Source organism: Trichechus manatus, unplaced genomic scaffold (genome assembly GCF_000243295.1).
Source record: "Trichechus manatus latirostris isolate Lorelei unplaced genomic scaffold, TriManLat1.0 scaffold00040, whole genome shotgun sequence".
Classification (NCBI taxonomy): domain Eukaryota; kingdom Metazoa; phylum Chordata; class Mammalia; order Sirenia; family Trichechidae; genus Trichechus; species Trichechus manatus.
The window spans coordinates 13,050,801-13,063,348 of NW_004443976.1; the positions used below are offsets into that span (position 1 = coordinate 13,050,801).

General features: G+C 51.7%; 3 protein-coding genes across 3 annotated transcripts; 2 read left to right on the plus strand and 1 right to left on the minus strand.

Moving 5' to 3' along the window:
* Positions 1–1,012: 1,012 nt before the first annotated feature.
* TM4SF5 (transmembrane 4 L six family member 5) lies at positions 1,013–5,821 on the plus strand. The gene is made up of 5 exons (XM_012555460.2): positions 1,013–1,206; positions 4,731–4,811; positions 5,184–5,320; positions 5,545–5,728; positions 5,807–5,821. Exons 1-5 carry the CDS (start codon positions 1,036–1,038, stop codon positions 5,819–5,821), a joined length of 588 nt encoding a protein of 195 aa, XP_012410914.1. The 5' UTR covers positions 1,013–1,035.
* A 994-nt stretch (positions 5,822–6,815) lies between these two features.
* Positions 6,816–7,798, minus strand: VMO1 (vitelline membrane outer layer 1 homolog). The gene is made up of 3 exons (XM_004376078.1): positions 7,607–7,798; positions 7,392–7,507; positions 6,816–7,113 (listed from the first exon to the last, which is right to left on the minus strand). The coding sequence occupies exons 1-3, from the start codon at positions 7,796–7,798 to the stop codon at positions 6,816–6,818; spliced, it is 606 nt and encodes a 201-aa protein (XP_004376135.1).
* A 1,694-nt stretch (positions 7,799–9,492) lies between these two features.
* GLTPD2 (glycolipid transfer protein domain containing 2) lies at positions 9,493–11,144 on the plus strand. Its single transcript, XM_004376227.1, has 4 exons — positions 9,493–9,598; positions 9,705–9,769; positions 10,341–10,507; positions 10,607–11,144. Exons 1-4 carry the CDS (start codon positions 9,493–9,495, stop codon positions 11,142–11,144), a joined length of 876 nt encoding a protein of 291 aa, XP_004376284.1.
* The last annotated feature ends 1,404 nt before the right edge of the window (positions 11,145–12,548 follow it).

Consider the following 12,548-nt stretch of genomic DNA (forward strand, 5'->3'; position numbering starts at 1 on the left):
TCTTTAATAAAAAGACTCCTTACATTGTAACGGACAGAAATACAACTCAAACAAGGTCACGTAATCAAAACTGTCCAAGGAACTTTCAGGCTTCAGACATAGCTGGATCTTCAAGCTCAGGTGGTGTCATCAGGACTAGTCTTTATCCATCCCTCAATTGTCCTTTCTTCTGTATTGACTTCACTCTTGAACAGGCCCTCCCTAACGACGACAATATGTTACCAACAATGTCAGCACCCCAACAAAAATAGGGCTTTCTTTACCTCAGAATGCCAACAAAAAAAACAGAAATTGATTCTCACGGGACTGGCTTGGGTTATATGACCATCACTGAATCAAACACTGACGCCAGGGGGTGGAATGCTTCCGTCAATCAGGCCTCAGTCATAAGCCCACTCTGAGAAACAGGGGATGGGTTTGATAATTAAATATTGAAATGCTTCCTACCAAAAGAAGAAGTGAACGTTGTAAAGGACAATGGATGCCCACTACCACCTTCTTAATTTCTTCCCAGGATGAACCCTCTCTGGGCTGCTACTACATACATACCATACATCTGCTTAGTGCTTCCTAGCTCACAAAATACCTTTCACATCATCCCAGCTTAATCTGCACAACCTGCCCACGAGGCAAGCGACACCACTATACCCATTACGCAGATGAGGCAGCTGAGACTTGGAAACATTAAGGGGCTTGGCTAAGCCACAAAGCAGGTAAGGAACCACCAGAGGGGCTGTGGAGAGGTGTGTGCAGATCAAGAGGAAGAAGAAACTGACCCCAGGCAACTTCCTTTGTGTGATAAGCTCCCCTACCTCCTCCACCACATCCTCCTCTCCCCTTCCAGGCTGCAGCCCCTCCGCCTCCACCTCTCTAACTTGTGTGCCTCCTGCCACTCTCTCTTATCATTCTGATCCTGCCAGCGTTTGCCACGCCTCTTCCCTGACCTTTGCTCCTCCCTCCAGCCTTGTTTTCCTCTGGACCTGGGAACCTTCGGCTCACTTTCACTTGCTGCCTGCCCTTCCTAACTGCCTGGCTATGTGCACAGGAAAGTGTTCCCGATTCTTGGGGCTCTCCCTCATCCCACTCTCCCTGGCCTGCATCGTGGCCAACGCCCTCCTGCTGGTACCGAATGGGGAGACTGGCTGGACCAACCACCTCAGCTGGCACGTCTGGCTCATGGCAGGCTTCATCGGTGGTGGCCTGATGGTGAGAAGGCTGGTGAGGGAGAAGGGCCAGGGTGTTGGCGCCATTCTAAGGGGCTTCTGAATTGGGAAGATGGAGAGAGGGGAAGAAATGGATGCTAGAGAAGAGATGACATGGCTTGGTGGGGACTCCCTTCTCACCTCCCTCTACACACACACACACACACACCCTCCACCCACTGCTGAGCATCTGTAGAATGTCCTGGAGCACAGCCTCAGAGCCTTGAGCTGAATGTCTGAGCCAAAGAAGAAGGAAGTCTCACTGCTCTAAACAGCTTCCCTTCTCCAGAGGGGAGCATATTTTTACCCATCCCCCACCCACTACTTCAGTTGGACAGATGCTGAGTACACCTCCCTACAAGGGTTGAGGCAGAAGCAGTAGCTGGCTGTGTGGCAGGTTATCAGCACAAGACAATAATGGGCACAGGGGTGGGGTGCAGTGACCACGTCTGGAGCCAGGGAGCGACATCACGGATCCGTCACTTTGACCTATCAGCGCAGTGTCAGCCTTCCCCTCCTCCACATCTATTCACCCTCAGCTCACATTTCTGGATGCCTGTTCTGTGCTCTGGAGTCCTGGGGTGGTACAAATGCATTCAGCTGCTAACCAAAAGTTTGGCTGTTTGAATCCACCCAGAGGAGCCTCAAAAGAAAAGCCTGGCGATCTACTTTTGAAAAATCAGCCGCTGAAAATCCCATAGAACACAGTTCTACTCTTATACTCATGGGGTCACTGTGAGTCGGAATCGACTCTGTGTCAACTGTTAACTCTGTGCATGCTAAGAATAGTCAGAACTTAGGTCGGTATGAGGGAGAAGGTGCCCTCAAGTCTTCCCTGAGGCTAGGACCTGTCAGCATAAGTTGCAGAAGGGGAGATACAGATTTCCTGGACTTCCTAACCCCCATCCTCAATTCCCTCCCCATTTGTTGTTGCTAGGTGCTGTTGAGTCAGTTTGGACTCATAGCGACCCTAGGTACAGCAAAACAAAACACTGCCTGGTCCGGCATCATCCTCACAATGGTTGCCATTTAGGGGAACTTTTTGAAGATCAAGCTAGCTTAACATCTTCATGGGGCAAAGACAAAAGATCTACCTAGCCCAGTTCCCCACTTCTCAGAACAGTTGACTGAGGAAAGTTCTCCAAGAGGAGCCTTGCCTTTCTCCCTTTGACTGGTTACACCTCTACTAGACAGAGGGGCATACCTCTCCTTAACCAACAATCCTCTTATTCTCGAGGATCTTTTCTCCTACTCCCCCCTCTCCTCTGTGGGTTCATGGCTTTCTGACTCTACTCCATCCCTCTGACCTCAACTCTCTCTTGGGGGGCACACTCCTCCCGAGCCTACACACTCACCCACTTTCACATCCCACCCCTTCCCTAACCTCAACCATCCCTATCCTCTCACACACTCTGCTGCACAACCTAACCAGCCTGCTTCAGGGGAAGATGCCCTCCCAACCCCAACAACACAGCTGCTTCCCCCACCACCATGCCTACAGTCACTCTTGAGAAGGCTGAGAAGACCATCTCCAAATTCATTCCCATAGCATTGTGCTATGCCACAGGGACACAGACAAGGTCCCTGCTCTCCCTAAAGCTTGTGCTCCCATTGGTGAGACAAACAGTATCAAGGAAGCAAGAGTGTAAGTTCCACGAGAGCAAGGCTGTTGTGTGCCCAGTGCCTGGGCCAATGCCTTGCACTTAACGGGCACTCAATTAACAGTCGTTGAATGAATAAAGTCAATAAAGCAAAGATGATTTCAGATAAGAGTAGGTACCATCAAGAAAATAAAGCTGGGTGCTGTCATAAAGAGGACAAGGTGGGAGACCACTTTTTATAGCATTTTCAAGGATGGTCTCTATGAAGTGATGTCTGAACTGACCTTAGGTGAAGGAAGGTCAAAGAGATTCAAGAGCTATTTAAAGAAAAGTTGATACTCGTGAAGAGTGTCCTTCTTAATTCAAGTAGATACATGAGACTAAATGGGCAGCTCCTGTCTGGGCAGGATGAGAAGGCACAGAGGGTCAGGAGCTGGCTGAATGGACACGGGAAACCCGGGGTGGAAAGGGGGAGTGTGCCATCACATTATAGGGATTGCAACTAGGGTCACATAACAATATGTGTATGAATGTTTGTATGAGAAATTAACTTGAGCTGTAAACTTTCACCTAAAGCACAATAAAGAGAAAAGTTGAGAAGATCTGAGTTCCGGCTGGGTGTAGGAGTACTCAATTTTCTAGCCTGAGTACCCTGGACGAATGATATTTCCCATGATGGAGACAAGAAAGTCAAAGGGAAATGAATTTGGGGAATATCATGAGGTTAGTATGAGCTTGACTGAATTTGAGGTAAAACCAAGACATTCAAGTGAATATATTCTTCGGGCAGTTAGATTTGGATCTGGAGGCATCCATTTAGGAGTCAACTATTGTCAGGGCCAATGGGAGGGGATGGGCTTTGTGAGGGAGGTCACAGGGAGAAAGAACAGAGGACCAGAGGCTGAATCTCAGGGAATCCTACACTCTACATCAGAGCCACCCCTTACAAACTCCTCCACCCTCTACCATAATCCCAGCTCACCAGACCCTCCAACTCCACTACTCCTTCCTTGCTTCCTGCTGCTGAGGAGACAGGAGGGAATTTACAATTATTGAGCATTTACTCTGAGCCAGTCTTGACATCAAATCAACCTGTTATCACATTAAATTCTGACAACAGCCCTGTGAGGTAGGACTGGCAGACTTATTTTACAGAGGGCAAAACTGAGACCCAGAGAGATGAATCAATTCATAGAGTGTGAAATGAGTGCAGGGTTGGCATTAGATCGCAGGCCTCCTGACTCTCATTCAGTTGGGCACCTACCAGGTGCCAAGGTTTATGGAGATAATGATATTGGACCCTACCCTCCAGGAGGCCACAGTCAGGACAGAGATAAGGTAGGTACATAAATAACTATAAATTAGAGCCCAACAACACTCCAGGAGATACAGAGCTAAGGTCTTCCTAAAGCCCAAAGATGGAGTCCTGGTGGCACAATGGTTAAGCGCTTGGCTGCTAACCAGAAGGTTGGTGTTTCAAACCCACCAGCCACTCCTCAGGAGAAAGATGTGGCAATCTGCTTCGGTAAAGATTACAGCCTTGAAAGCCCCATGGGGCAGTTCTACCCTGTTCTGTAGGATGCTATGAGTCAGAATCGACTTGATGCAACAGATAGGTAGGTAGGTATAGTCCAAGGGTCAGCAAAAATGAGGGAAACCCTCCACAAAATGGATTGACCTGGTGGCTGCAACAACCAGCTCAAACATACCAAAGACTGTGAGGATGGCGCAGAACGGGGCAAGGTTTCATTCTGTTACACATATGGTTGCCATGATTTGGAGCCAAGTGGATGCCAACTAACAATAACAGAATAGTTTAAAGAGCTGAGGAAACCACAAGCAGCTTCCCAGAGGAGGGAAGTATTGAAGCAAGTAAGGCCTTGAGAATCTGGGGGGACAGGTTATCACACCGACTGTCCTCCCACAGGTACTGTGTCCAGGAATTACAGCCGTTCGGGCAGGGGGAAAAGGCTGCTGCGGTGCAGGCTGCTGTGGAAATCGCTGCAGGGTAAGACCAAATTGAGGTGGGTTTCAGAACTAAGTATTTGAACCGGCCTCGCAGAGCCTAAAGCCAGTACCCCCTCTACAGAATCCTAGCAACACGAGCTCCTCTGCAGAGCCGCAGGCTCCACCTCACCGCTACCCCCAACTGGCAAATCTTAAGCCTCGTGGGCCTGACTGGAGGGGACTACACCCCCCATGAACCTCCACAGCCGCTGGCTCTTAGGGTTAGCCTAACGCCAAGCCCCAGGGTTTGACGGGAAATTATTTTTACTGTGACTCAAAGAGACTGCAGTCATGTAGGGGGTATGGCTAGGCTTAATCGGCCCACGAGTGGAGGAGGCAACACAATTTTCGCCACCTTCCATTCTGCACTCAGATGCTTCGCTCGGTCTTCTCCTCGGCGTTTGGGGCTCTTGGTGCCATCTACTGCATTGCAGTATCAGGAGCCGGACTCCGGACTGGACCCCAGTGCTTCAGTAACGGCGAGTGGAAATACCCCTTCGAAAACTCCAAGTAAGGCTTAGCCTGTGTTCGCGCCCCCGCATCCTCCACCACTCCCCACCTGCCCTTTTCACGAGGACCAGGATATCTGGGCGAGACTCGGCTTCAAGAGCGCTCCCTCCACGTGGTCCAACCAAGCCCTTCACAAACCCCCTGTGCGGGTGCGCAGGGCGGGGGGCGGGGAGAAGTCACCTCGAGTGACCGCCCTCCCTCACGTAACCTCGCCCCGCCCACAGTGGAGAGTACTTGCGCAACGATAGTCTGTGGAGCCTGTGCGACAATCCGCCTCGTGTGGTCCCCTGGAATGTGACGCTCTTCTCGCTGCTAGTGGTGGCCGCCTGCCTGGAGGTGGTGCTGTGCGGGGTGCAGCTGGTGAACGCCGCCATTGGTGTCTTCTGTGGCGATTGCAGGAAGAAGGAGGTGGGGCAGTGTGGGGAAGGGTAGTAGAAGAAACCTGCTTGCTACTGGTTTTGTCCTCACTTTTCTCTTTTTTTTCAGGGCAACCCTAGCTAAGGCTCCACCGACTGGCCACTCCATTACACCTGCTCGCTCCTGGACGCTCGCCTACCCCCCGCCTCCCTCCCCCCCCCGCTCGCTAGAATAAACTGTTAGGAGCTGTCTTGCTCGTCTCAGAGTGTACCTTATGCGTCGAGTGTCCAAGATACACCCGGACTTGGGCCTCTCGTGTTTGAAGCTCTTGCACCCCGCTTTTTATTTTCCTAAATAACAAATAGTTATTGAGGCATTAGTGTGTCCTGGAAATACAGTGGTAAACAAGACGGACAAGTCCCATGCTCTCAAAGAATTTAGCATGCTAGGGGTGGGAGACGGGCAATTTTTTGAAAGAGGCAATGGATTGTTTCCGTTGGTGATAAGCTCTTTTAAAAACTGCATTGGTAATAGGATAGTCATTGATTAAGAGAGGGACTATTTTCATAAGATAAGGAAAATCTTACTGTAAAAGTGAAATTTGAGCTATAATCTGAGTACCTGGCGGATTCCAGGCGGAGAGAAACAGCAAGGGCAAAGGTCTAAAGGGAGAATCGGTATTCAGAGAACCGGACTTTGTAGGGAAAAAACTGGAAACTCCGGAAAAGGACACTTTAACTTCTTAAACTCTAGAAAATGCAGACTTAAGGCCATTAAAGCTTTGTTTCCTCCTCATTTGGGGTCACTGGTGATTCAGAAAAGGGACAACCTGGGCTCTTGAGGCGGGCAAGGGTGTCTGCAGACGCCCTCAGAAAGTCAGGGACCTCCGTAACTTGTATGCAAAATGGTGAGTTTACAAGCGTTATTCTGGATTATATGGATCCGTAACTTTCAGCAGCCTGCCATAGACCCCTACGACCAAATTCCAACGTGGGCCTGGCCCAATACTAGTTCAGGAGGGAGACAAGGAGACGCAGTTTCCCACTCCTAAAACAAGCGAGACCAAAGTCAAGATGCAGAAGCTTTAATAACGCGAGGTGAGATAAACCTAGGAGCCGGGAAGAGGGCGGTGACAGCGTCAGCTGCGGCAGCAGAATAAGCGCGCGTCGTTAAGCGCGGTGTCATCGCGGAGGCCTCTAGGCGGTTCAATCTTTGTCTGCAAGCCGCACGCGCCTTTGGGGCATGGGTCGCTCCAGTCTCCAAACTCTCCCCAGGCCAAGCCAGGCCCCTCCAACTCCGAGCCGTCGGAGCAGCGGAAGCGCACGTTGTTCGCCGCCGTGTTGTCCCCAGGGGTCACAGGGGCCTCCACGCGAAGCGAAAACGCCACAAGGAAGCCGCCTCCCGGGCACCACAGAGGCTCACTCCACGCGCCCCACCTGAGAAGGAAGAGGAGATGCGCTGGCTCTGCGGGCTCCCCCTACCCACCTTCAGACTGCCCCTGCCCTTGAGACTGCCCAGCCAGAAAAGCCACGAACTCGGTGGCTTAGGTCTAATCATCTGATCTCCACAGAGGTGCGAGGTTTTCCATTCATACCCCCAGACCTAAACTGCCCCACGGCTCTGGAGGTGCCTGCCTGCCGGGAGAGGGGGTGTAGCAGAGGTTAACGGCATATCCCCACCCTAGGGGATACTTGGCTCCTGACCACCCATTCACCTTCCAGACTGGGACTCCACCACGTGCTTGTTGAGCTCCCCATTCCCTCGAGCACAGTGTAGTCGGATCCCATTCAGAGCCGTGTCGTCGCCAGGAATGCCTTGGGGAGGCTCCACCTGGGAGAAGAGGGGCTAGGACGAGTCAGAGAACTGCCATCCTAGGTTCTGGGGTCCCGCACGTCTCCGCCCCTCCAGGACCCAGGCCTGAGTCCCCACCTTGAGCGAGAATCCACTGGTGAAGAATCCGTCAGGACACATCTCGGGCCAGGCCCAGTCGCCCCAGGGGCCCCCATTAGTCACCTCGATGACCGACGTGAAGCCACTGGGCCCACCTGCTCCTGTCTGTCCGCAGCGCGTCACCCACAACAGCAGCAGCAGCAGCAGCTTGGCCCCCGCGCGCAGCTCCATCCCGCAGCCTCCGTGAGCCTGGCCCCTCACGCGAGTTTATACCACCCCTGACCGCACAAGGGCTCCGATTGGGGAAGGGCCACCCGGATTAAGTGACATCCAAAACTAATCCGCTCTCGGAATCCTGCAGACTCGGTCGAGAGTCCCAGCGTCAAAGGAGGAGGGGCAGGGCAAACTGGAGGGTTGAAATCACCACCACCTACTAAACGTTTACTGCAGGCCACAAACTGTGCTTAGCACTTTGCAGGCTTATTTTATTTAATCCCCAAAAACATTTTAGGAGGTGGGAATTACCCTTCTTATTTTGCAGATGAGAGAACTGGAGCTCCAAAATGACAAGCAACTTGCCTAAGGCCACGGCCAGCAAGCTGGGCAATATTCCAACACTGGGAAACCAGAGACCAGCGCTAGAGATGGTAGTGATGGCACAGGAATCTGGCCAGGGACAGGATGGGTGAGGGGCAACCCAGGGACCTCCAGGATGGAGGGGGCATCAAAGTGAGAGGCAAGAATCCACCAGTTGCCCAACTGGAAGGGTCTTCTTAGATACTGGAATCCTGGCTCTTTGAGAATCTGGGACAGCCCCTCTTCCCAACAGAAGAAAATATATACACACGGAGAGAGAGGAACAATCCTAAGAAGTTTATGGACACGGGACAGTTCTGTCCCTGTTCTGTATCCTCTCCCAGAATGCCTTTCCCCCCTTGACCACCAGGTGGACTCCTAATTTGCCTTAAAAAAAAAGATTCAAATTTGTCAGGTGGCACGGCTCCCTATTTGTGTGCGCCTCATACATGTTCAGTCAGTTATTCAATACATATTTGTTTAGTAATAATGTTCTTTGGTCCAGGCAATATTTTAAGAGCTAGAAATAGAGCAGCAACCAAGAAAAATGAGGCTTCTGTCTCTACCAGGGCTCACATTCTAGTGGGGAAGACAAAAGAATAAATTCTTCCCCAGTGGACCTTGAGCTCTATGAAGGCACTTTTGTGTTCTTGAAGCCTAGTACACAGCCTGGCATGTGGAAGTAGCTAATAAAGTTTGGCTCAATGAATGTATCTGGAATTGAAAAATAAAATAAATAACCACAAAAGTGTAAAAGGATAAAACCTAAATATTTGAGAGGTCATGTATCCAGATCAAGACAAGGTCCTCCAGGGATAGGATAGGGAATTTACAAATGGGTGTTTCTGGATCCCAGGTGCCCGGTGCTTGAACTTAATAGGAAATAGGAAAGATTTATGGAGTAATTGTGGTAAGCTTTTCCATTTACAGTGTTTTCACACACATTATCATTTAATCCTCACATGAGGCCTTTGAAGTACCAATTATTGTCCTCAATTTACAGTGGAGGGAACTAGGCTCAGAGTTAATTTAGAGCCCACGCATTGCTCAGTGGGGGAGCTGGTTCTGACCCCAGCCTCTCTCCCCAATACCAAGGCTGCCTTTTATGGCAAGCTGGTCCTACAGGGAAGGGAAATGCAGAGAAAATCACCGTCACCCAATTCCCCAAATCCCCTTTATCTAGTCCCTCATCCACCGATAGCTGCCCTCTGGGGCAAAGGACACAGGTGAGGGGGGCTTAGGGTTAATTATTAACCCTTTGGCACCGCGGTCTTCTCTCCCCTCCTGAAGGCAGAAGGACATAGGACTGGCTAGGGGCTGGTGAGGGGGCGGTGGTCCCAGCAGCAGCCATGGGGGTCACGCTGTGGCCGTTGGCCCGGAGGCGCCGGCTCCACCACGCAATTTTTCTCGCTGTCTTCGCGCTGCTGCTTCTTTATCTCAGTACTCGGATACTGCGTGAGTGGCCCCTTCCCTCATCTGGTCAGGGAGGAACCCTTCCCTAGGCCCTCAGGACCCATGTCCCCGCCTCCAGTTCTCACTGCTCCACCTCGCCTCTCCCCAGGAGCGCTCTCAGGCTGCGGATCCGGGGCACAATCCTGCAAGCCCGAAGGACCGCTGCCCTTCCAGGTACGCCCCGGCCAGGGCTGGTGCTGGGAGCTCTAGATGGGACTCTGATCAGGAGGATGTGGAGCCACCGAGGATCCGGTGAAGAATGGGTCTTCCCCCTCATTTCCCCCTCTCCCGTTAGAAACTAAGGGTACAGCAGGAGGGACGACGCCATCTAGACCTCAGGAACAATTTCTTCACAGTCCGACTGGGCTGCTTGGCCAAGAAGGTCCAGCAGCAAAGATTGGACTGGACTATGGGACATAAAATGATACTAGTGAACGGCATGCTTCTTAGCTCAAGCAGATACAAGAGACTAAACGGGCAGCTCCTGTTCAGAAGTAAGATGGGAAGGCAGAGAGGGTTAGGAGCTGGTTGAATGGATACGGGAAATCAGGGGTGGAAAGGAGGAGTGTGCTGTCACAGTATAGGGAGAGAAATTAGGGTCACATAACAACATATGTATAAATTTTTGTATGACAGACTAACTTGAATTGTAAACTTTCACTTAAACTACAACAATTAAAAAAAAAAAATGTCCAGCAGGCTGGGAGTTCTGCACCCATCCCCCTGCCTCATGTCTATCCCCCAGGTCCGGCAAGAGTCCGGACCCCTGGAGGACCCGGAGCGGGAAGAGCCTCCGTGTCTGGGCCCCCAGGGGACGCTAGGCCGAATGATGAGGCCATTCCGCGCCAGTCTGAACGCCGAAGGGGATGTGGAGTTGTCGCAGTACCTGGCCGGATGGAGGGAGCTGGTCAGGTGAGTGGTCCCCCTGCCCCGCTCCAGTCCCCGCTTCCTGTGGCTCCATCGGCCTCTCTTAAACCATCTCTCCCATCCCCACCACCACCAAACACACAGGTTCCTAACTCCCCTCGGCTCCATCTTTGCTTTCGCCACAAGCGAGGCCTTCACCAAGGTCACAGCCTTGGAGACGAGGCTGCGCGGCCTAGATGCCGCGCACTACACGTCGCTGGCGGCCATGACGGCATGGGAGCGGCAGACAGGACTGCTGGAGAGGCCTGGGACTGCCCCCCAGGACTCGGCCGGGTCCTCGGGTTCACGAACGATGCTCTTGCTGCACCGCGCGCTGCGCTGGTCCCACCTCTGTCTCCAGCGGGTGGCGACCGGGACGCTCGAAGGCCCTGACGCCGGCGTGCAGTGCAGCGACGCCTACGGAACGGCCCTGGCCCCGCACCACCCCTGGGTCATTCGTCAGGCCGCCCGCCTCGCATTCCTCGCCTTCCCAGATCGTGACCGGTTGCTCAAGCTGGCGTGTCCCGGAACCAGAGAGACGGAGGCGCGAGCCGCGCTGGTCCGGGCCGCCAGCACCCTGGAGGATGTTTACAACCGCACCCAGAGCCTGCTGGCCGAACGCAGACTGCTCCACCTGGCCTGAGCGCGCCACGGTCGAGGACCCGCACTGAAACCAGAGCCCCACGCGTTGGGGCGGGACCGCCCGCTTAGGCCCCGCCTCTTTGGTGACGTCAACGCCGCGTAGGCCCACCCCCGGCGGAGAATGGTTTGGGGCTTCTCCCTACATCCGTAGCTATCGGGAAGATGGGAGGAGCTGTGGGGAATAAAAAGTAGTTTTTGGCAGCTGTCGATGTGGGCATTTTGTGTGATGATGGCAGGCGCTGAAGGGAAATACAAAAAAATGGATGTGGGAAAAACGTGTCATCCCTGTTCTCGGCCGCTGAGGGACTCCTGCTCTCCCTGGCCTATCTCAGCCACTCCCATGGCTTCAATTGCCAACTGCGTGCCCTGTCTCCAGCCCAGACCTGAGTTCCAGCCCCATATAGCCAGCTCTTTCTTGAACACCTCCTCAGGCACCGGAAACGCAACACGTCCAACACGGATCCCACCATCTTCCCCCTAGAACTTGTGCCTTCTCCTGTGTTCCCGGCCTCCGTGAATAAATGGCACCATCGTCCCCTCCACTCCAAGCCTAAAACCTGCGTGTCTACTCATTTTACCCACGTGCACTGATATTTCTCTCATACAATCTGCTTGTGTGGGGCAGAAAACACTTTGATCAGAACTCAATTTATCATAGAGAATAATGAATGCTTTAAAAAATACAGATAAAGATAGCTTTACAAATAAGCTAGGCCTTTCATAAATTGCTACCTGTCATGAAATCATAGGGAGATAATAACAGTTTTATTTAATAAAATTTGGTATTAAGAATTATGCAATAAGACAGCCTTTTTGTATATTTCCTGCCAGCCACTATGTCAGAAATCGAGATGGTATTCCCAGCAAGCCAGGCAGGAGAACTCACAGTCAACAGCAGGACCTCTTGATGTCTGTATTAAGGAGTCCAGTTTGCTGATCCGTTGGGTCACAGTATGTGGCTCATGCAGCAAAGACACCTGAAGATTTCACAGTTTGATTTATGATTAACATTAGTGTCACAAAAGCAAAGAAAAAAAGTGCTTTTTATGAATTATTTTAACATTGGAAGCCTCACGTGAGATCTACTATAAGAAATAACCCCCGAAACTATTGTCCTGAGATAATCTTTTTTATTGTGATTTAAGTGAAAGTTTACAGTTCAAGACAGTTTCTCATATAAAAATTTATACACACATTGCTATGTGATCCTAGCTACTCTCCCAATAATGTGACAGCACACTCCTCCTTTCCACCCTGGATTTCCCGAGTCCATTCAAACAGCTCCTGTCCCTTTTTGCCTTCTCATCGCGCCTCCGGACAGGAGCTGCCCACTTAGTTTTATGTATCTACTTGAGCTAAGAGGACTGTCTTCACAAGTCATCATTTCATGTCCCATAATCCAGTC